Source organism: Rhincodon typus, chromosome 16, assembly GCF_021869965.1.
Source record: "Rhincodon typus isolate 14 chromosome 16, sRhiTyp1.1, whole genome shotgun sequence".
Lineage (NCBI taxonomy): Eukaryota > Metazoa > Chordata > Chondrichthyes > Orectolobiformes > Rhincodontidae > Rhincodon > Rhincodon typus.
The window spans coordinates 27,531,593-27,556,743 of record NC_063347.1 but is presented as its reverse complement, the minus strand read 5'-3'; the positions used below and the strand labels follow the sequence as shown (position 1 = coordinate 27,556,743).

At 41.5% G+C, this 25,151-nt stretch overlaps 1 protein-coding gene across 1 annotated transcript in view; it reads right to left on the bottom strand.

Annotated features, from left to right (window-relative positions):
* The window catches only part of cacna2d3a (calcium channel, voltage-dependent, alpha 2/delta subunit 3a), a 791,006-nt gene that overhangs the window by 181,508 nt on the left and 584,347 nt on the right, over positions 1–25,151 (bottom strand). Inside the window, exons 24-25 of the mRNA XM_048606724.1 lie at positions 20,628–20,723; positions 2,282–2,403 (exon numbers count right to left, since the gene is read on the bottom strand). Coding sequence (XP_048462681.1) covers positions 2,282–2,403; positions 20,628–20,723 — 218 coding nt within the window. The remainder of the gene's footprint in view (positions 1–2,281; positions 2,404–20,627; positions 20,724–25,151) is intronic.

The following is a 25,151-nucleotide window of genomic DNA, read 5'->3' as shown; positions in this document are numbered from 1 at the left end:
TTAGGGATGGGCAATAAATGCTGTCTAGTCAGTGATGCCCTCATCACATGAATCAATAAAGAAAAATAAAAGCTCCACACTGTGTTATCCCTTTGCCTTCAATGTGACATTACCATTACAGAATTCCCCATTATCAACATCATGGTGTTTACCATACACTAGGTCAGAAGCTAGAAACCCTGCAGGGAAAACTCACCTCCTGACTCTTCAGAACCCGTTCACCATCAAGAAGGCAGAGTCAGGAGTCTGATGGAATGCTCCCCACTTGCTGGGATGACAGCAACTCCAACAACATTGACCCTTAACAACATCTAGGCTAAAGCAGCTCACTGGCTCAGCAACATATCCTTAAATATTCACGACACAATGTAGCAGTGTGCACCATCCACAAAATGCACTGCAGAAATTTGTAAAGGCTTCTGACACAGCACTTTCCAAAGCCAATGCTAATATCATCTAGAAGGACAAGGGCAGCAGATACATGGGAAAACCACCAAATGCAGGTGCCCCTCAAAGCCACTCACCATCCTGACTTGGAATTATATGGTCATTTCTTCTGTGCTGCTAGGTCAAAATCTTTCCATAATAGCATTGTGGGTTTATCTACAGGTAATAGATTGCAGTGGTTCAGGAAGGAAGCTCACCATCACCTGTTCAAGGCCAATAAATACTGGCCCGGCTAGCAGAGCCCACATCTCCTGAATGAATTCAAAGAAAGGAACTTCCAAAATGCTTAAAGGAATAGATAAGCTAAATGCAGAAAGGATGTTTCCCATGTCTGTGGGCACTACAACCAGGAAAGGGGCATTTTCAGAGATAGGGGCAAACCATTTAGCACTGAAATAAGAAGGAATTTCTTCACAAAGAGGATAGTGAACCTTTGGAACTCTTAACCACAGAAAGCTGTGGAAAATATATTCAAAACAGAAGTCAGTAGATTTCAGATTACTGATGACTTTAAGGGGTATGGGATACTGTGGTAAAACAAAATTGTGGTAGATCAGCCATGATATAGCTGAATAACAGAACAGGTTTGAGGGCTTTACTGGCTTAATCTTCTTCTTATGTTCCAATGATTAAGACAGGGTTAGTTGAGAAAGCTGGATAACGAAAGAATGCTTCCATTTGGGTTGAGGTTTTGGGCAAGAAGTGCAGGGGACATGTAAGAAGTATTTTTTAATGGAGTGATTGATAATGACCTGGAATTCCTTCCTACAGGGATGATAAACGACTTCTAAAAGACATTAGTTGTGCACTTGAAGGAAATATACTTCTGGGGTTATAGGGAATGAAGTGGGAAAATGTGACTGATTTGATTGTTCTGCAAAGAGCTGGCAAGTAATCAAATGGACTCTTTCTGTGCCATAATAACTCTACAGCATTACTGTGCAATAGCACACGTGCAAAGATTTACAGAGTGATAAACTATTGAAGAATCAGCCAGCAATTTAGCCATATGCCCTTTCCCTATAGTCAATTCAACTACAAGTGGTAGTGGCTGTACGTCAGTTAGTTAACATCTTTATTTGGAAGTGAAATTGCACAGGAAATTTAGAAGCCAGGTCTCATCTGAATATAACAAAGGTATTGTTCTCTGACAGCACACTGTATGCTTGTTTTGTTGAACATTGGACTTCTGCTCAAACAACAAAACAACTTACAGACTCCAAGTAAAACAATATCAGAATCATAATACCAAATTACAGCTTTCACGGAGAAGGGAATACGATCACAGGTTGTAATTGGCAAAGAACCAGTAAAATTCCATGTTACAGAAATCATAATTATATTTATTCTGTCACCTGTGGGCATAATTAGGACAAGTCAGAATCTTGGAACAAGACCAAAAGGAGACAGTAGCATCCTTAAATATATTTGCTTTCTATAATTATATTTACAGTCATTGGAAGCTTATAGGTAAGTGTCTGGAATCTGAAATAATTAAAATAGAAATTAACCTACATGATTACTATAACACAGGAGACTGTGAACTGAATATCTACTAAGGCAGTTGTGAGAAACAAAATAAAATGCCATTGCAGAGCATGGGTCAAAATATATCATAAATAAATAGGAAACAGCTGATAAATGTTCCTAGTAATTAAGTAAGAGAAATGATAAGCTACATAGCAAAATAACCAACTTAATTGATTAAAGTTTAAATATATTTTAGAAAAACATTGTTAATAAAATATATTACTTTTGAAATGCATAAAAAGAGATTGCAAAATGAACAATAAATGCCACTCTCAAGCACATATGCAATAAAACAATTACTAACCTGTACTAAATGGAATGGAATAGACAAAAGTGCCTGGAAGTTGTTCCGCTGATTTCCTGTACCACAGAGGGAAATGATCTGCTGTGAAAATACTTTCCCTGTCCTTTGCAGTCAAAAAATCTCTTGAAACAGAGAAAAAAATATGGTTATCTTATTTGTTTGATTTGGTTTAATATTGTAAAAAAAACTAGATGCAATGATTTTACTGCCTTTAACTTATAATTACAACTGCTTCCCCTCCCAAAATTTGCTGCACAAAACAATGACAATTTGGTCTGTAATATTTAAATTAAGTAATTGTTTTCATTAACTAGTTATAATTACAATTATTAATCTTTGAAGCATCCTTCAAAATTTTAGTTCAGCTGAAAATTTATCTGAGCATGGAAAATAGGTATTCCCAGTTCCCAGTTCTGCACACATACAAAAGTTATAATACAATAGATTTTGCAATCAGTGCTGAAGGAATAGCACACACAGTTTATTGCATTTACAGCTGCCCATAGTAATTTCCTGGACTTTTGAATGGTAACATGTAGTTATTTGTCACACACTATAGGGATTTAGGGCTTTTATGAACAGGTTAGGCAACACCTTGTCTCTTCAACAAATTAGATTGAAGATTTATCATTGAGCCAGACAGAGTCTAAGTCAGAAACTGTAAGTTAGAATAAAAAAGATAGAAAGGGAAAGTAATTTAGCCATTTTTTTTCCATCTACAATAAAAATGAAATTCTAATGGAAGGCAATGACACACTTACAAATACTAATCTTCAGTTCCAGAGGGTTGTTAGACAATAATTAAGATTTATCATTCCATTCGAAGTTCAGTTATATTTGAATAGACATGGTCGAACTTGTTCTGGTATGTTTCATGGGTTTTAGTGGGTACAACAAATTCATAGCATACGTATTCACATGTATTTCAATTTTCGATCTCCATGTAAAATTTAGAAAAAAACTTGTGGAGGACCAGGGTAAATTAGACAGCAATTTCCAGATTTCAATATTTAACTGCAAACGAGTAGATGCCTGAAGTGTTGATCAGAGTGAGGAAATTAAAATTATTAACAGAAGAAAACAACTGGACAAATTTAAGGAACAGAATTTGACAAATCCTGAGGACCTAACGGCCCAAGTCTTAAAGTTCAACAAATGATAATTAAAGAAATAGTGGTTGTATTGCTCATAGTTTTCCTGAATCTCTTATATTTTTGAATAGCCCCAGTGATTTGGATGCTAGCAGATGTAGCACCGCTATTGAGACTTGGCAGATTTTTTCAACATATATTAGCAAATTTGCCTCTAACTAGCTACTCGACCCTTATGGCATTCATCTTATCTGATTCTTAGAGTGCATCTTTCCTGGAAGAACTTGCCACTGGCATACCTCTCCTGGTTCCATCTTAAAAGGCAGTTGTGCAGCTGGACAAGTACTGTCAATCTACAGCTGCCTTGCATGGTTGCTGATGTTTGCCCCAAACATGGCAGACAAGGGGGAAATAGCACCCCACAATGTGGGCAGTGCCCTGGACAGAGTGGTGCACAGAGCATCTTCTTCCCGCAGGACTGGCAGAGGAAGCCACGGCAGCAGAACATGCCAGTCTGGTCTGAGGCGGTCACTTAGATCAGTGCAGTCAGCCATCTGGAGAAATGCACAACACTATAGGAAGAAGGTCAAAGACATTCTCCGCTCCACCAGTGTAAGTGCCACCATCTTCTCTCTGGGAGCTCACAGCCACTCTATCTCTGCTACTGCACCCATCTCCACCAAGGGTCATGTTTTACCACTCTGTCATCTGCAACATCTTCCTCACTCACTCTGACCCACCCCAAATCCAACACTCAGACATGCTCTCCGTGCTGCCTACTCACTCACTCAGGACATTTAGGGTGGCACGGTGGCTCAGTGGTTAGCACTGCTGCTTCACAGCACCAGGGATCCGGGTTTGATTCCAGCCTCGGGCGACTGTCTGTGTGGAGTTTGCACATTCTCCCTGTGTCTGCGTGGGTTTCCTCCGGGTTCTCTGGTTTCCTCCCAGTCCAAAGATGTGCAAGGTAGGTGGATCAGCCATGCTAAATTGCCCTAGCGTTCAGGGATGTTTAAGTTAGGTGGGTTAGACATGGGGAAATGCAAGGGTAGGGGCTGGGCCTGGTTGAGATGCTCTTCGGAGGGGTGGTATGAATTTGTTGGGCCGAATGGCCATTCCACACTGTAGGGATTCTGTGACACGTTATCAACTGCGCCAAAGGTAATAGCTGTGAGACCCACTTTTATCTCCCTTAATAATTGCCTCTTTCTCATTCCAGGAGAAAAACAGACCACAATAGGGCAGAAAGAGTCAAGACGATAGTGGGCTGACAGGCATTTGGTTCCTCACCCCTTATGTGCAGAACATCCTGACTGACTGTCCCAAATGGCTGACTGACTCTGTCCAAGCCCCTGGACTTGGAGTGAAGGCTGCTCTTGACTTATTGTCCTGGGACCCCCCCTGATCAAAGGCTCCCTTGACTTTATTGAGGATCGGTGACAATAATGACAAGCTTCCTAGCTTTGTGTCTGCACTAAATAGCATAGCAATACAACAGTGCAGTGAGCCTGGTCCTGGTATTGCTGGTTGAGGAGACAATGTACAAAAATGCAAAAGAAGGCAAGACAAGGCAAGGCAAGGCAATGTAAGGTACGGATGCTGTGAACATCCAGGTAGGCTCAGAGAGAGTGAGCACTAAGAAAGCAAGCAAAGAACTCAGAGATGCAACCTGGACCAGTCCACAAGCTGAGCGTGTGTCCGTGAGTGCACAGTGTCTTTGGAGCTGCCTTATGATAACTATTGCTGGTGCAGCATTGAATTACAGAAGCATTTGTAAGTCAGTTGATGTGCCATGAGGGTCTTACAGGTTGGCACATGTCGTATGCCAATGTCTGTGCATTTGCTGTGCATGTGGTTAGAGTCCATGGAGTGTGCTCTGAGAATTTGGGCCCTGTTATACAACATGAGGATGCTTTGAAGCAAGCAGCGAGCTGAAGTTACAAGGTACCAACCCTGACATAGATGTCAAGAATTCTTATTGTCTTTCTTGTTCAGCACATCAATTAAGATAGGATGCTATTAAGATACATAGAAATATTAATAACGTGAGTTGTAGCTTTAATAAGGTCTTTAACATGCTATAATTGACCTTAACTGGCAACTCATCCCTGCCAAGTGAGAAATTTGCCCTGCCACTCAGCAGGTGTAAAAAAGATGCTGTGAATTGCTTCCAATGTTGAGATAGACCCTGCTGGATTTCTCATGTGATCATTCAAAAATCTCACTGTAGCCCACATTGTTCAGCCCCTTTGTAATTTCGTCCATTGTAGTTTTAGACCCAAGTATTTACTACTTAACAGTCACTTGTTCAATGCTTTCTGTATTCTGTAATGCAATAGTTACTCATTAGAATGTTGTATGATATTGCACCCCATCCCCATTCTCATCTCCTGGTTACAAGTTCCAACATCACCTTTCTAGTTTATTAGTTAGGAATTCCATCTTCCACTTTTTACTGAATCCATCAATCCCTCTCCATGCAATTTTTAACAATAATGTAATTCCCTAAAATAGCATGTACCAATTTCAGAACATATGAAAAAGTGGCTAAAGCAATTATCAGTGTAAAGCACAGTATTTCTGCCAATTGTTCTGAAATCTCAGACTTAGTCTTCCTTCAAAGAATCTTTAACTTTAGGTCCAATACAAAAAACATCAAACACCAAAAATGTTATTGCAGACATGTGACCACATCGGGGGTATTAAAATGTTTCGGACACCTCCAATGAGTTTTCTAATACTGTCATTGCAACCAGCAAGGTTAGGAGCCATGAATGATAACCTTCAAAGTTGTGGACATTATACTTACAGTCTACATCAATTGGGCAGCTCATTTCCATTGGAACTTTTAGTCTGTGCATGTTAGGCTGAGACCGAAGAAAAGATGATTCAGGAGGGTCAGAAACACACTGCCGTCTGAGCATTTACAAGAATATTTTTGCAAGCTTTAAACAAAGTAACCAACACAGTTGATCATTTAATCCTAAAATGCTACTCTGAAGACTACACAAGATTTGACTTAGAAAGGTACATTCAATTACGATTGAGACAAAACCCCATGATAACCGTAGTGCTGATTACAGAACTCAATACCAGTGAAATGTGAAGAATCAAGACACCTTATAACTGTGAAATTTCAGTCAAGTGTATTTTTTTGTGATCTTAAATTACCATAATCTTTTGTACTTCAGAGTTAATGTTGCTCAGAATAAAAAGGAGTAACATCATCTTTGAAAAATGTTCTACAAATCCTTTTGTATTTATTTAATGACACAATAAAGGATAGTTGATATTCCACTGTGATGTTAATCACACCCTTGTACCAGTGTGGGAGAAAATATTAATAAAGCTTTTTAGAAAAGTGCAATTATCACTTGCCACTTGCAAAATTCACTTGTCCTCCTGTGCCTGGTTTACCCACTCCTAAATGATTGCTTCCTCATTAATAACCTGCCTTTGGGCAACATTGGCGATGCAGTGGCTTTGAAACTTGAAGCATTTTTGACAACAGTGAGGCTCAATCTTTGCCAGTTGCAGTGCTTTAAGGAGGCTCAGCAGAAGCTGGAAGAACAGCATCTCATTTTCCACTTGAGGATCCTGCAGCCTTCTGGACTCAACATCAAGCTCAATAATTTTAGAACCTTAACACCTTCCTCTTTGTCCTTTACACACCACCCATACCCTGTCATGGCATGGGCTGCTTTCAGCACAGCCAGTCCATTTTTACCTACGAATGGTCCTCATTATCAGCTATAGTTGGAACAGCAGATGCTGGAGAATCTGAGATAACAAGGTGTAGAGCTGGATGAACACAGCAGGCTGAGCAGCATCAGAGGAGCAGGAAGGCAATTTTGGGCCTAAATCAGAAATGTGGGAGGGGAAGGGGGTTCTGAAATAAATAGGGAGAGAGGGAGAGGTGGATTGAAGATGGATAGAGGAGAAGATAGGTGCAGAGGAGACAGACAGGTCAAAGAGGCAGGGATGGAGCCAGTAAAAGTGAGTGTAGGTGGGGAGTTAGGGAGGAGATAGGTCAGTCCAGGGAGGACGGACAGGTCAAGGGGGCGGGATGAGGTCAGTAGGTAGGAAAAGGGAGTGGCGCTTGAGGTGGGAGGAGGGGATAGGTGGGAGGAAGGACAGGTTAGGGAAGCGGGGACAAGCTGGGCTGGTTTTGGGATGTGGTAGGGGGAGGGGAGATTTTGAAGCTTGTGAAGTCCACATTGATACCATTGGGCTGCAGGGTTCCCAAGCGGAATATGCGGTGCTGCTCCTGCAACCTTCGGGAACATCATTGTGGCACTGCAGGAGGCCCAGGATGGACATGTCATCTGAGGAATGGGAGGGGGAGTTGAAATGGTTCACGACTGGGAGGTGCAGTTGTTTGGTGCAAACTGAGCATAGGTGTTCTGCAAAGCAGTCCCCAAGCCTCCACTTGGTTTCCCCGATGTACAGGAGGCCACAATGGGAACAGCGGATACAGTATACCACATTAGCAGATGTGCAGGTGAACATCTGCTTGATGTGGAAAGTCTTCTTGGGACCTGGGATGGGGGTGAGGGGGTGGTGTAGGGGCAGGTGTAGCACTTCCTGCGGTTGCAGGGAAAAGTGCCGAGTGTGGTGGGGCTTGAGGGGAGTGTGGAGTGGACAAGGGAGTCCTGGAGAGAGTGGTCCTTCCGGAAAGCAGATAAGGGTGGGGAGGGAAAAATGTCTTTGGTGGTGGGGTCGGATTGCAGATGGTGGAAGTGTCGGAGGATAGTGCGTTGGATCCGGAGGTTGGTGGGGTGGTACGTGACAACGAGGGGGGTTCTGTTTTGGTTGTTATTGCAGGGAGGCGGTGTGAGGGATGAGTTGCGGGAAATGCAGGAGACATGGTCGAGGGCGTTCTCGACCACTAAGGGGGGGGAAGTTGCGGTCCTTGTAAAACAAGGACATCTGAGATGTACGGGAGTGGAATGCCTCATCCTGGGAGCAGATGCGGCAAAGGCAAAGGAATTGGGAATAGGGGATGGCATTTTTGCAGGAAGGTGGGTGGGAGGAGGTGTATTCTAGGTAGCTTTGGGAGTCGGTGGGCTTGAAATGGATATCGGTTTCGAGGTGGTTGCCGGAGATGGAGACAGAGAGGTCCAGGAAGGATAGAGAGGTATCAGAGATGGTGGGGAAATATTTGGTGGGGGACCCGGGTTAAGAGCTTCCACCGCCGGACGCTTGGGTCCTGGAAGGCTGGACGCCGGCCCCCGCCCAGCATCTTGCTGCCCTCCACCGGGGGAAGCTCCACCAAGGGCCCCACACACTGGGGGCAATAACAACCAAAATAGAATTCCCCTCGTCCTCACATACCACCCCACCAACCTCCGGATCCAACGCATCATCCTCCAACACTTCCGCCATTTGCAATCCAACCCCAACACCAAAGACACCTTTCCCTCCCCACCCTTATCTGCTTTCCGGAGGGACAACTCTCTCCGTGACTCCCTTGTCCGCTCGACACTCCCCTCTAGACCCACCACACCCGGCACATTTCCCTGCAACCGCAGGAAGTGCTACACCTGCCCCTTCACCGCTCCCCTCACCCCCATCCCAGGACCCAAGAAGACTTTCCACATCAAGCAGATGTTCACCTGCACATCTACTAATGTGGTATACTGCATCCACTGTTCCCGTTGTGGCCTCCTCTACATCGGGGAAACCAAGCAGAGGCTTGGGGACAACTTTGCAGAGCACCTATGCTCAGTTCGCACTAAACAACTGCACCTCCCAGTCGCGAACCATTTCAACTCCCCCTCCCATTCCTCAGACGACATGTCCATCCTGGGCCTCCTGCAGTGCCACAACGATGCTACCCGAAGGTTGCAGGAACAGCACCTCATATTCCGCTTGGGAACCCTGCAGCCCAATGGTATCAATGTGGACTTCACAAGCTTCAAAATCTCCCCTCCCCCTATCGCATCCCAAAACCAGCCCAGCTTGTCCCCGCTTCCCTAACCTGTCCTTCCTCCCACCTATCCCCTCCTTCCACCTCAAGCCCCACCCCCATCTCCCACCTACTAGCCTCATCCCGCCCCCTTGACCTGTCCATCCTCCCTGGACTGACCTATCTCCTCCCTAACTCCCCACCTACACTCACTTTTACTGGCTCCATCCCCGCCTCTTTGACCTGTCTGTCTCCTCTCCACCTATCTTCTCCTCTATCCATCTTCTATCCGCCTCCCCCTCTCTCCCTATTTATTTCAGAACCCCCTTCCCCTCCCCCATTTCTGAAGAAGGGTCTAGGCCCGAAACGTCAGCCTTCCTGCTCCTCTGATGCTGTTTGGCCTACTGTGTTCATCCAGCTCTACACCTTGTTATCTCATTATCAGCTTCTTTTTTTGCCCTTGCATAATATCATTCATCCCTTTGTTTGCCTAACTGTCATTCTCTCTCTAGGTTCCAGCTCTGTCTATCCACTTACTCCTCTCCACCTGTCTCACCCCTGTCATCAGTATATATATATTATCTTTTCCGGGCTCCTACCAGTTTTGAGGAAGGGTCGCTGGATTTTAAACGTTAACTCTCCTTTCTCTCCACAAATGCTGCCAGATTTGCTGAGTTTCTCCAGCAATTTCTGCTTTTGTTTCAGATTTCTGGTATCTGCAGCTTTTTTGTCTGATTTTGTATGAGCTGCATTTGATTTAGAATTGTATAAAGACAGTTCAATTGAACAGCCTATTCACCCTTTCATTCCTTATGTTTTGTATTTCAGATAGAATTCAAACTGAAATAGATTCAATTAGGGCTTTTTAAAACTGTTGAATGGCAAATACATCTTAAAACATGGATTAAGAGGGCATTATTTCAGTATTGGATTTAAAAATACTATGAAATTTTCCAAAGTGTGAAGTGCCCGAAACTGGAGAAATATATGTGAATGTCTGATTATACAGCCTACGCCTATATAGAAAGGTCATTCTATCCAGCAATTGGATTATTGAGTGATTTAGAGTAAACCAAAAGACACTGTACTACTTGTACCACAATGTGAAAAGACTACTGTACTTGCACTTAAAACAGATTAGAAAAGGCTGGGGAGTTCCCAATGTTGACATTTAAAAGGTCCTTGTGCTTTGTTCTCTTAAAAAAAAAATCGCACAAATTTCCAGGTGCAATATTGCAATCACTTCCTTGCTGAAACTGAACACAACAATATTGCACTACTCCTCATCCACTTAATTGGGCATCTACTTAACTTAATTGGGGTTAACAGCAACCATCTGGGGCACACCCTGCTTTTGGAAATTCAATTAACCAGGCCCAGGTGTTACAGGATTTGGAACAATAGGTGACACTTTCACACTGACTGGCAGTAGGTAATACATATAAAATGTTTACATTGCAAAATGAAAAGAGGAAGCAGTTCTGCTGATCCAAGTTCCACCTCTGATGCTGTTAAAATTGTCCTGTTTATGTTACAATGGTCTGGAATTTGCAGGAGCAGCAATATTGGTGACAAACACCATGAGTTAGACCATTGTGCTCCTCAATTCTCCAGTGGTGAATTCATGCCACAATTTGCTTGAAAAATAATTAGCATACCCTGCAGCAAGCATAACTCTGGGCTGGGAACAATGTGGCCAATACATAACACACATCTAAGGTAGCAGCATCTGACAGAACACAGCAATATTAGATTATTTGCAGCACCATATTTAGAAGCAAGAGTTCTGATCTCATCATGTGAAGTGGGCCACAGTATATGTAGACTGCATCTGAGGAGAGGAATTGAGGAGTTTCTACTGAAATAATAATGTAGTCTCCAGAGACTTAAAGCCATATTATGTAGGAGAAGAAGTAGGCCATTCAGCCCATCAAATCTACTCTGTCATTTAATGAGACCCTGGTTGACCTGATAATTATAACAATATTACAACAAAATCTGATAACTCCACTTTCCTGTCTTCTCCCCATAATCCTTAATAACCTTTCTGATTAAAAATCTGTTGATCTCATCCTTGAATATACTTAACGATTTGATCACAGGATACAGGAACAGCACCTCATATTTTGCTTGGGAACCCTGCAGCCCAATGGTATCAATGTGGACTTCACAAGCTTCAAAATCTCCCCTCCCCCAACCACATCCCAAAACCAGCCCAGCTTGTCCCCGCCTCCCTAACCTGTCCTTCCTCCCACCTATCCCCTCCTCCCACCCCAAGCCCCACCCCCATCTCCTACCTACTAGCCTCATCCCGCCCCCTTGACCTGTCCGTCCTCCCTGGACTGACCTATCCCCTCCCTAACTCCCCACCTACACTCACCTTTACTGGCTCCACCTCTGCCTTTTTGACCTGTCTGTCTCCTCTCCACCTATCTTCTCCTCTATCCATCTTCTATCCGCCTCCCCTTCTCTCCCTATTTATTTCAGAATCTCCTTCCCCTCCCCTATTTCTGAAGAAGGGTCTAGACCTGAAATGTCAGCTTTCCTGCTCCTCGGCCTGCTGTGTTCATCCAGCTCTACACCTTGTTATCTCACAGGATCGTGGTTGGTGCTCAAAAGGCGGCAACGGGTGAGTGCTGCAGCGTCAGTAGTGTTGTCTTTTGGCTGAGGAGTTCAAAACAAAGGCTCATTAACCATCTCAAGTGAATGTAAAAGATTTCATGCAATTATTTGAAAAAAAAAACCCACAAATTCTTGCTGATGTCCTGGCTAATATTTATTCCTCACATATAATAAAGTATCTTATTTTACTATAACGCTAGCTGGGGGATTCCTCTGTGCAAATTGACTGTCAGTTTTCCTGTATTATATTGAAACATTTAAAAGTAACTCATTGACTAACTGCAAAGTGTTTAGTTGAGGTATCCTGAGGTCTTGAAAAGTGCCATATGAATGCAGGTCTTTCTGTTTTTATAAATATGTAAATTAGTATCAATAGGTTACTATAGGACAGTCTTCCTTGAGGTGCTTCATTATCAATTTCAATCCTTATTTCATGCTTAGTGCAGAAGCTCAGTAAATACACATTTAAAATTATCTATCATGGAGGAAACAGCATGTGAATGGGCTTGTTGTATAAGGCAGTTCTGACCTGAATGGGTTAACAAATGTCACAAGATTGGTTCTGTAGTGATTATAATGAGGTCAGTCAGGTGAACATCACAGAACATGACTTCTCTGATTGGGGCCATTAATCTGATCCGATCAGAGAGCCCTAGCTGACATATAAAAGGGTAAGTGTCAGAGATCTTGATGACTGTGTTTATGTGTAAATAAAGGGTATCTTGGTGATGGGATACCAGCCTCTGGAGTTATTTTGGGTTCTGCCCATCAGGATAGAAAAGACTATGGGGTCTAGCGGTGCAGTGGTAGTATTTCTACCTCTGGGCCAGAAAGTCTGGGTCAAGTCCCACCTGCAACAGAAATGCCATAGCTTGACTAGAAAGAACTGTTCCTGAGAGGAGCTAAGCAATGTCCTAACCAGAGTTGTTAGAATTCTATTCTTGTTACCAATTCTGTGCAAGCGTGGTCCAGTAGCTATAATGTGAGCTTACTGTTAAGTTGAGGCTAATATCTTTCAAGAGACAATTTTATGTATCTTTGTATTGTAACTAGCTGTTGAGCAATATACAGTAATCCTATTTAATGTTCATCAAGGCTGAGCCTATCTTCTGAGTAAGATGTCATTGGTAATCCTTCCACAGATGGTGTCAATGACTGAGACTCGCATCAGTTGGAAAGATTGGCCATGAATATATACAAGACAGCCCAGATAATTTAGGCCGAAACCAACATATGGTGACAGAAGCAAGAGTCTGAATCTTTTACTTAGCTACACTGTACAAGAGCTCTCAGGCAACTTGCTGGCTGACTGAATACTTGACTGATTCTCAGCCCTATTCTATCATTGAGTCATAGCTTAATATCTGTGCCAATTACAGTGGCATTATTTCAGCAAAATCAGTCTCACTTTGTTGTTAATTGAGTCAGAGCACATGTGGTGTCTGGATCCCTATTCCCAGTAACGTGGCTAGGAAGTGGGAATCCATTGGTTGGATGGCCCAATAGGAATTCACAAATTCCCCTCCCTTCCTCCTCCAAAACTGGTTCCTTGTGGCTCATCAAGTTCCACCCTAGGACTCAACAAAGTTTTAGTGCTTTTTCAAGTTGCTGAACCCTATCGGGAATAGTGCAGCAGGCACTAATGGAATTATTCCTGACTTCAAGGTGTCTGCATAAGTCTGTTACTTCCTGTGACAGATGCAGTAGTAGGCCTTTCCTTTGAAATGGACATGACTGGGAAATTGAGGAGAAGGCACACAGAGCAGAGTGAACAACATTTAAAAGGAGAAACGGCCAGAGTGTGCCATGGATTTACAAAGCTTTCAACATTCTTTATGCTGAATGGTGTCATTGACAACATGTATATTGCTTTGCGGGCATCATACTCGGAGAAGTAACTTAACCGAGAAATGATTATATTCCTTCAAATTTCTACCTGGTATGTGACAAGATACTGAAAGACATGCTGGTAAATGTCTACTATCCTGTCAGAGTGAAGATGCCTCATTCTGTGGTAATTCACAATGCCATCTCTTCTGTCCATCAGGATATAAAGGACATTTCCTGGGAGGATTTAACCAGTCATAGTTGTTCAGTTGTCTGCAAATTGTGTATCAGAATGTTTCAACGTCAGTAATGTGTATTTGCTCTTAAGTTGAGCCTCACAAAAGACTATCATCTATCTTAGATGCAATGTAACTACCTAATAGGTACCATATAATAAACACCTATGATTTATCAAGATTAAGCCAATCTTCTACAAGACTTTGTATGAGCAGCCTTGTCCATATTTTATTCAGTAACATACAGCAATACCAACAACAAATATTCACAGAATCCCTATAGTGTGGAAGTAGGCCATTTCGTGCATCAAGTCCACACCAACGCTCTGAAGAGCATCCCACCCAGACCAACCTACCCCCCTACACTGTCCTTGTAACCCAGCATTTCCTATGGCTAATTCACAAAGCCTACCTATCTCTGGATATTATGGGTGATTTAGCATAGCCAATCCACCTGACCTGTGGGAGGAAACCAGAACACCTGGAGGAAACCCATGCAGACACAGGCAGAATGTGCAAACTCCACACAGTCGGCTAAGGGTGGAATTGAACCAGGGCCTCTAATGCTGTGAGGCAGCAGTGCTAGCCACTGAGCCACAGTGCCGCACCAACAGAATGGTGGCAATGAATCTACCCAAGACTTGTCGGTCACACATTATAATAATTGGGCAGCTGAGGCACATGGAAATATAATAGGAATCAAGCATCTCATGCCCCAAAGTGCATATGTTCCAGCAAAGCCAACGTATAAAGTAAGTGATTTGTCAGTTTTGGAGCACTGAATGTGATATCAGGTGACAGTGCTTTTTCATCATCACTGCCTTCTTCCTATTCTATCTCTTTCTCTTCCACTACTCTCTTACCAGGTGGCAGTTCTTGAATGTCTGAAAGGAAAAAGGCAAAACAGTAAGATTGTGCTACATGTGTGGGGATGTAATATGTGCAGGCTTGTGTCATTTGCGATTTGTAAATCAGAGATAATGTGGCAAGGGAGAATACGAAATAAGAGGAGGAGGACTGGGTATGGGAATGCCAAAATTTCTATTATTTAAATTTTGCAAGTAGCCACAGCTTTAGCAATAACTGCTTCATTGATGGTAATCACCATCTCATCAATTAGGGTCAGGGCACAGAACATGGTCTTCCGCAGTCAGTGAGATGCTGCTGCTTCTGGTTGTGCACCACATTGTCCTGCAGGAGGGAAGTGTGTCAGTGAGCATGATTAAAATCTATTTAGATGGTGTGCCTGTCATTTCTGAATATCTGGCAGGAGACACAAGCTGCAAAAAGCAGGTGTGAGGCTTGCAGCAGTGTTTGAGGATAAGGCTAAGCTATGAAAGTTAGGACCTGATCTAATTAATTGAGATTATTGTTAAGTAATTGATAATGGTATTGCACATTGAACAATGACTGAGACTAATGGTGTTAATGGTTAGATATGGAATTTGAAGAAGCACTCACTGATCTTAACTATGCAGATGTTGTCTTTGAACTTCATGTTGACCACTTCCCAGTCCTGGGGCTTAACTCCTGCTATTGACTGGTTGTTTGGTTGCATTGCCTTCTGGCAGTTTGTCAGGAGACCACTTGACTTCCCATGGATGTAATATATATCATTTGCTTTATCAAGGGTCCAGTGCATTATCAGCAAATCTTGAAGTCTGTTGGCAAATATTGTATCTCTTTCACAGGTCAGAATCAGATGTAGAATCTTTTTATTATTCATTCATTGGATGTGGGCATTATCGGCTAGGTCAGAATTTATTGCCCAATCCTAATTGGTGATGAGCTGCCTTCTTGATCTGCTCCAGTACATAGTGTGTAGGTAAACCTACAGTGCTGTGAGAAAGGGGGTTCCAGGATTTTGATCCAGTTACAGTTGATAAGACCAATGTTGGAGTAATGCACTGTCATTCTAGTCTCATTACTCCACTGTTTCATAACAGAATATGAAAATACATTTTTCTAGCTAGCAAGATAACCAATTAAGTCCCTTATTTATTTATATCAGGTTTTATACAAAAAAATCCATAATCTATTTTTCTTAATAGATACAATTAGGCTTACTTATTAACAAAACTTATTCAATATAGATATAATTAATTGGTTGACATACACAGCCAATGAAATAAAAGTATAAATGATTAGCACTACAAATGTCCCTAAAACACATGCACATGCGCTCTTCAGGAAAAGAAGGAAAAACAGCTTTCTGGAGAAAGAAACCTCTTTTGAGCAATGGATTATTCTTGAAAACAAAAGGATAATGTGTAGTAAGCTCTAGAATTTGTTGTGCTGAGCTTCTGAAATGTGTCATCATCAGGAATCATACACAGTTGTTGCTGAAGTCTTGCAGAGAGATATAAGCCGGAGAAATCTTTTCAAATACTCCTTCAAAAGAACAGATAGGTTCCTGAACTGATTTGGAAGATTTTCTTTTCAGAAATTGGTGAGGTCAACTGCTTGCTTATAGCAAGCTTCCTCCAACTCTCCTTAGCAGGCTTTTCTTTTATCTGAACCAAATAAAACAAGAATCTCTCTAATCACTATTCAAAACAGCCTCAGCAGGGTTGTGAGAAAAATTATCACCAGTCATGTCCACAGTGAACTTTCAATGACCTTTATGAAACAAAGTACTCCAGGCATATTCACAAAACCTAAATATGTTCCTTTCTCCACAATTCTTCAAAAACAAAGCCCGTCATGCAACTTTATAACATAGTGAATGAGTGGCAATTTAGTTCCAAATCAAGATGGTGTGTGGTTTGGAGGGGATCATGTAGGTGGTGGTATTGCTATGTATCTACTACCATTGTTCTTCTAGGTTGTAGAAGTCACTGGTCTGGAAGATGCTGTTTAAGGAGCTGGTGAGATTTTGCTGTGAATCTTGTCAATGCTACACATTGCTGTCATGGTGCATTGGCGGTGGAGGAAGTGAATGTTGAAGATGTTATGAGATACCAATCAAGAAGGCTGTTTCATTTTTGATGGTTTTAAGCTTCCGGAGTATTGTTGGAGCTGTGCCCATTCAAGCAAGTAGGTGAATTCCATCACATACCTGAAATGTGCCATGTAGATGGTGGACAGATTGAAGAAACCAGAAGTGAATTACTAAATGTAGAACTTCCAACCTCTGAGCTACTCTTGCAGCCACAGTACTTGCATGGCTGATTTAATTTATTTTCTGGTCAATGGTAACCCCCAGGATGTTTGTTTAGTGGGAAATTCAGCGACAGCAATACAAGCGAATGTCAGGGGACAATTAGTGAACTATCTCTTGTTGGGAATGGTTATGGCTGGCTCATGTGTGGTATGAATGTTAATTGCCACCAATCAACTCAAGTTTAAATACTGTACAGGTTTCATTGCTTTGGATACAGACTGCATCAGTATTTGAACAATGACAAATGGTGCTGAACACGTCTTATGTCACCTACTCCAGTCACAATCTCTCCTTTAAGGTTTACAGACTAACATCTTGCTAAAGGATGAGCCACTCAACAGCACAGCTAGGGCTCTCTACAAACACTGTCATCATTTTAGTTAGCAAGTAGCATAATACTGGCATGGGGCCTGACCTGCAAGCCATGGTGCAAATTAATTCCACATTACAATCCCTCACCCATTTTGAGGCTATCCAATTTAGTTTTTCTGGTGATTTTTTTTCCCCACCATTTGCCTTAGCTGTTGATCTTTTATTTGGGAATGTTATTTTTTTTTTAGGTGGATGCACTGTATGTTTGGGGCTAAAGGCAGGAGAAATAACATCATTACCATGTAGTCACTGGTTTTCAGCTGGATAATACATATTGCAACGGCTGTGTTTGCCCTTAGTTCCAACCCTGTATCATAAAGCAATACAGCTGATGCTCGGACAACATGAAGCAATGACCTTGCCCGCTTTAGTTCAGAATGTGCTTTACATATCTGAACTCATTTAAATAACAACATAGGTGTTAACAGCACTGCGCATGCTGGCAGTAACCTTGTAATATGAAACAGCAAACACCACTGTATTTGTGACCATCAATAAAATTGCTTTTGTCTTTTCTATCACAAAATGTAAAGGTGAAAGCAAATGTGGCTCAGTGCCTGATGCATTTTGCAATTTCCTCTACCAATATCAAATGGTTTTGTTACTACTCATCTAAATAGAGCTCATGTCATGATTGAAGAGATTTCAGCCTTTACGTATTGATGTCTATGAGATAGGATCTCCAAAGCTCGTCTGGGAACAGGGGGTACCTGAGGTTCCCAGCAGTATCTAAATGCACAGAAAGAATTCATGGTGGGCCAGGAAGCAACATTTTTAACTCCTGTCAGATTTTAAAGATTTTGGAGGCCTTCTCTGCAAAAGTACAAGAGCTAAAGCTTTCAAACATCACTCCCATCCTTAACATCCGCACCAATTCCAAAAGATCTCTTGGCATAAACAAAAACACTTCATCTTATATTAGAGTTCAGGTAAACAGTGAAAGCATTTTAACCTCAGCTGACCAAAACTGATATAGCTTGTTGTAAATAACGTGGGGTAGAATTTCTCATTCTGCTGAATTGAGCCCATTTGAAAAGTGCTTTCTTTCCCCCATGTTTCTGTTCAAACTCATTTGCAGAAACAACATACACACAGTGAACCATCACAGTTGGACAGCATTTTTAAACATTTTGTAAAAAAAGTGTCTACTGAAAATGTTTTCTGATTTATTTGTTCAATATAGCTAAAAAAAAATCTATTGCATAAAAAAGCATTTTGAATGTGTCAACTCAGCACCTGTAAATAATCAAATTACTGAAAGTGACTTTAAGAACTATTTTCCCATTCGGTTGAGCCACGATGCTCTGCTCCATAGTAAAGATAAAGTTGCCATAATCTTACCAAAGCATAGCGCTGCTCTTCCATTAGAGAAAGATGACTGGTGGTGGTTTAACCTGAGGGTCATCATACCTTAGGTGAAGGGAGAAGTTGAGAAGGAGAATCCTTCATAGTAACCTCAGGCTGTGCAGGAATTAAACCCATGCTGTTTGCGTTACTCTGTATCACAAATTAGCCATCCAGCCAACTGAGCTAAACTAACCCCCTCTCCATTGTAAAACAAAATCAAAAACTTTTGAAATTACCAATTCATACCTTGTGGCACTTGAAAGTTCCAGCTTAATTTTTGGAGCCTCTTCAAAGGCCCGCAAACAAGTGCCACTAGTGAAAAATCTCAATGGCGATTAATTTACCCTGGAAGTGTGGGTAGTTTTGCGGGTGTAGCCTTCTTTTAGTTTTATGATTTTTAAAAACACATGAATGCAATTTACACTTAAGTCTTTGATCTTTTGTACCAGTTACATGATAAAAGGAGGAAATTTGCATCTGCAGGCCACAATACAACACCACAATTAGTCTTCTTTCAATGAATATTGAAAATACAGGGGGTTGAAATTGCTGTAAAATTGGCAGTGAGTATAATGTGCGCATCATAATAAATGTGTAAATTTCCTGGCAGGTTTAATGAAGGAATTTATGCTTCTATAATGTCATTCAATTTCTCCAGTCCAGTAAAGGCATAATTTAAACTGTGGAGTTTTGTTCCTTCAAGTAATAAATTATTCTTGATATTTTAACTATTATTTGCTTTTACGATTTTCTTACTTTTCCTGTTCCCCTTGTTTCCATGTTGTTCTCCATCCAATCTTTCTTTCCCACTCTTTATTTCTCTTTTCTGGACCTAATCTGACTTGAATTGCTCCTACATCCTTTTCTGATATTCCTCTACTTGATACTTTTTCCTTTAATTAAATTGACTAAAGAAATAAATTGTCACTTGTCATTCACCAACTTCCCAGATACTCCATTGCTCTGTTGTGCCATTATTAATTTGTATAATTTATGGCATAAAAATAATTGGAGCTGAAAGGCAAGATGGCTCCCTTCCAACAAATTCTGGCCATTATCAACATGTTCACAACATTTTTAGTAAGCTAAACCTGTAATAATGTTATTTTAAAAGCCTTGCATTACTAATAACACAATCATTTAGCTGACATATATCAGAGAAATTTTAAAGAGAAATGTGTAGTGATTGGAAAGGGGGCCAGGTGAATCTCATTGGGTATGAGATCCCTGATTGGGGTTGTTAACCTCAGCCAATCAGGGAGCCCTTGCTGACAGAGATACACAGGAGTCTCCAAAATAGTCACTACTCTAGGGACTGACTCTGAGCTGGCTGGTCAGAGTCCAAGTACTGTGAATGTGTAAATAAAGGATGACTTTGTGATGGGGTACCAGCCTCTGTCGAGTTATTTCACAATGTTTAGAAGAAGGTCAGGTAAAACTTGTGCAATTATGTTCAGAAATTGCAATGAAAAACATTCACTGATGATTTGAGAATCCATATCCAGGATTTTCATAGTTCTAATTTGCAGCTTTGTAACAAATACCTTCTTCCACTGATTGCAAAATGTTACAGAAAAATACTATAAAACAATCATTATAATGCTTTACAAAACTTTACACTAATATAAAAACTACATATGACATAGATTTGTAGAAATAGAATATTAGGAAATTTTACATACTGAAGCATTTTGATGTATATAATTTATGAAATGCAACAGAATAAGATGATGTATGTGCTCTATTAAATAAAACATCATTAATTGACAATGAAGCTTACTGATTAGTACGTTGTTCTTGTCCAACAAACAGATTGACACGGCTTAGGCCTGTACGTGTTCCAAGGAAAGAAACTTCAACACCCTTGTCAGCATTTCTGGAAGAAGATACCCAACACAATAAGTACGCTTAAAACACAACAACAATCAGTCCACACTGAAGGAAGATCCACATCACAACCTCAAGTATGAAGAACTCCTATTGTTGTTCATTGATTAGTCAGGGATGGATATGTTGTACGACAATACCATACAAAGAAAGCTGAAAGAAATCAATATGAAGCTTGAAAAAGAAAAGCTGTGTATGTACAATTTGCTTTTGATATGAAAATACTATTTGTGTTTGAAATATTGATTTTAAAATGTCTCAATATCAAAGAATGTGGTGCCGTTATTAAGATGACATTTGTTTGAAAGAAAAACTGAGATTCCAGTTCAGCTATATTTTACAGCCAAGATCAATTGACCACTGCATGAACCATTGGGTTGAGTAAATGTAAAAGCTGAACAATAATAGGGATAGGAGTAGTCTATATGTCCCCTTAAGCCAGTTCTGCCATTCGGTATTATTGTGCCTCAACTTCTACATCCCATCTCCATATACCTTAGTGCTAAGAATCTAGTGATCTCAGTCTTGAACTATTTTTTTATTCCTTCATGGGATGTATGCATCATTGGAAAATCCATATTCGCAATGGCTGAGCATTCACAACCCTCCATCCTGGAGAGTTGCAAAGATTCACAAACCCTGGATGTGAAAAATTAATGGAGAAACCCAAAAACAGTTATGACAACTAGAGGGAAAAAAAATTACAAAACTGATGGGTCTGATGATTGAGAGGTCTACTGGATCTGATAATCTACAAAAAAGGTTCTTAAAGAAACTCGTAGCAGAGACAGTGGATACATTGGTTGCAATCTTCCAAAATTCCCTAGATTCTAGAAAGGTCCCAGTGGAATGAAAAATCTTCAAATATAACACCTCTTTTCAAGAAAGCAGGGGGCAGAAAACACAATGCTGTAGGCTGGTTGGTCTAACATCTGATATTCACCATAAGATGTAGGAACTGAATATGCCATTCAGCTCATTCAGTCTGCTTTGCCATTCAATGAGATCATGGCTCGTCTGATAATCCTTAACTTCACTTTTCTGCCTGTTCTCCACAACCCTTGATACTCATTAAAAAATCTGTCTATCTCAGTCTTAAATATACTTAACAATCCAGTCTCTGCAGTGCTTCACAGTAAAGAATTCCACAGATTTTATGAACTTTGTCTTAAATGACTAATACCTTATCTTGACACTGGCCCAGATGTTTGAAAAATCAAGGACAATGGTCAGTATTCAGATCCAGAAGCCCTGTCCCCATTAAGAACAGAACCGAACTTAGACAGGTTTTGCGGGTGGGGTAACATCATGGCATACAATTTAACTCCCAGATGTGGAAAATCTAAACTCAACAAGGCCATCTGAACTCTGATGTGTTCAAGCTGAGATCAGTTTTGCTGGAGCAATAGCCTGATCCCAGTGTGATTTTTAAATCCTTAGAAAGGTCACTAATACTTTAGAAGGGTGGACAAAGTCTGCAAAGCTATGAAACTGTGATGTTATTTCAATTGACAGTCCTCTTAAAAAACTGAAACACATTGACCATCTGTGCCTGTGGTGGGGGGAAAAGAAATCTGTTCTTGCAGCTTCAGAAGATATTTGTTGGCATAACCCTAAATGCTATTGTAGCATTACAAATGTTTTCGTCCTTTTCAGAATCTACAATTATTACACTGGGAGGTAGTGAATTCACAGTTTGATTGACAGTTCAAAGAGGTTATTAAGGGATTGGTTGCCTTTGATATGGAGTTTTGAATATATTGATTTCTTTAAAAGAAATAACAACTTGGAGCAAATTTATTGAAAGGGCTTTCACAAATTGGAGTTTTGAACTTGAGTTTATTGCATCTCAGCGTGACACCTGAAGCCTGGCCTGACTATGGTGAATATTGTGTAAGTTGGCATTGAGTGTAGGGCAAAGGGTCGTGTTGGGTTGATGAATTGACACTAAGTTGACCTAAGGGGCCATGGAGGAGGGTTGGAGCATTGAGGGTGACAGATAAGCGGTGCTATGTAGGTGGGAGGGTGTGTGGGAATGGGGTGGGAGTAGTTATAATTTAGCATTAAGTTGTCACAGGGGCTTGAAGGGGCCATGGGTGCAGGTCATGGATTAGCATGTGGACATGAGGGCCCATTGGGGTATTGGCTGGCAGCATGGGGCAGCATGAAGGGTTTCAGGGTATTGGGTGGGGGCAGGGGCATGGTGAGAAAAATGAGTTTGCATGAGGTGTCATGTATGGGCAAGTGAAGTGGGTGCGAATGAGGGGTGATGGCTAGAGAGTTAATGTTCAAGAAAACAACTAGGCTGATGCCCTAGAGAATTCAGCCAGGTCTTTTAAGTAGCCTACTTTGATTCTTGGCAGCTGTTGCAACCACACTGGCCTGTGTCCAGTACTGGTGGACTTAACTCTGTCGCAGAAGTTAAAATCCAGGTCATTACATCTTTTTCTCCTAGACTCCTCAAGTAAAGGGAAATAAACTTTCAGCATCAATCCTGTGAAGTTCTCAAACAATTTTCTATCAGTCAATGAGATCGCTTCTTATCCTTCTAAAATCCAGAGAACATAGAACTCATTTGACTCATTCAAAGGAAAATTATTGGAGATCAATCATTTTGTCCCAAGAGTTCCTCCTAGTAGTCCTTGAACTAAACATCTTCACTCACTTCATCAACAACCTTCTTTCCATTTTAAGGTCAAAAGTGAGAATAGTGCCTTATGGTTATACACCAAGCCTCTTGTGATAACAGCTAAGATATTATTTGGTTTCCTAATGGCTTGATGTACTTGCATTTAACTTACTGTGACATGTGCAGGAACATACATAACCCTCTAGATACAAACATTTACTGATCTTTCACTTCTTTTTTAAAAAAAAAAAATTCTGCTTTTTCATTCATCATTCCAAAGTGTCTCATTTTTGTGTAATTGTGCAATATAGGAACAGGACAACTTGGCACTTGGAAGAAGTATTTGTGGCTGGGTGGTGAAACAGTAAATTACTTCCACTTCTTTGAAGTTACTGCATTTCTTGTTCCAGCTCACAATGTGGGGTCTTCTATAATGGAGAGATCAAATATAGATTAGCTGACCTGTTTACTGAACACCTCTGCTCAGTCTTCACACACGACCCGTCGCTTCCAGTTTCTATGATTTTAATTCATTGTTCTGCTCCCAATCTGACCTTTCAATCTCAGTCTCTCAAACTGTTCCAAGAATGCGGAATGCAAGCTCAAGGAACAACTTGTCATCTTTGGACTGTGTATTTCACGGCCTTCTGGACTCAACATTGAATTCAACAATTTCAGATTACAATCTCTGCTGCCATTGTTTTTCTTTTTGTTTTTGGATGAAAGCTGTTGGTAATCTTTTTACAAATACACCTACCCTAGACACATGTTTTGTTTCTTTTACAAGTCATATTACATCATTCTTTTTGTCTTGCACTATCATTCCATTTGTAATTTAACCTCCACTATAACTCCTGTTAACTACCAGAAAGTTGTCAGGATTGTGTAAATGCACTTGTGGTCCTCAGTTAAAGGCTTCATCCCATCACCACTGAGATTCAACCAACAATAGGTGGGGGGTTACGCTGTGGGAAGGCCATTTAGGGGTTCCATCCTTGTCAGAGGGGTGTGGCATTGGAGTAGGGGTGGCCTGTTGAGAACCATCCCATGTCCTAGCTGGTACTCCTGTTTTCGTAACTCCCAATCCACGATGCCCATCCTACAATACCTCACTTACGGTCAGGACCTCTTGGTGAAGGGTCTAGGCCCGAAACGTCAGCCTTTCTGCTCGTATGATGCTGCTTGGCCTGCTGTGTTCATCCAGCTCTGCACCTTGTTGTCTCCTCTTGGTGAATCTCTGTCTCTGAGGGCGCATTACCAACAACAGCTACCACTCCTGCTAGTGCTGCACAGCACCTCACGTTGCTGGCTTCTGATTGACCAACAGCATTCAGGGTTGCCCTTTCACTCCTGGCCTCTGAGTTTGTGGAATGCCTGCTGCTGCGCAGTCAGAGAAACTCTTAATACAGTGAGTCATCTCCAAAGGAGGGGAATGAACTCTCCTGGCTAGAGATAGTAGGAACTGCAGATGCTGGAGAATCCGAGACAACAAGGTGCAGGGCTGGATGAACACAGCAGGCCAAGCAGCATCATAGGAGCAGAGAGGCTGACGTTTCGGGCCTAGACCCTTCATCAGAAAAGGGGGAGGGGAAGGGGGTTTTGAAATAAATAGGGAGAGAGTGGGAGGCGGATAGAAGAGGGATAGAGGAGAGGATAGGTGGAGAGGAAACAAACAGGTCGAAGAGGCGGGGATGGAGCCAGGAAAGGTGAGTGTAGGTAGGGAGTTAGGAAGGGGATAGGTCAGTCCAGGGAGGACGGACAGGTCAAGGGGGCGGGATGAGGTTGGTC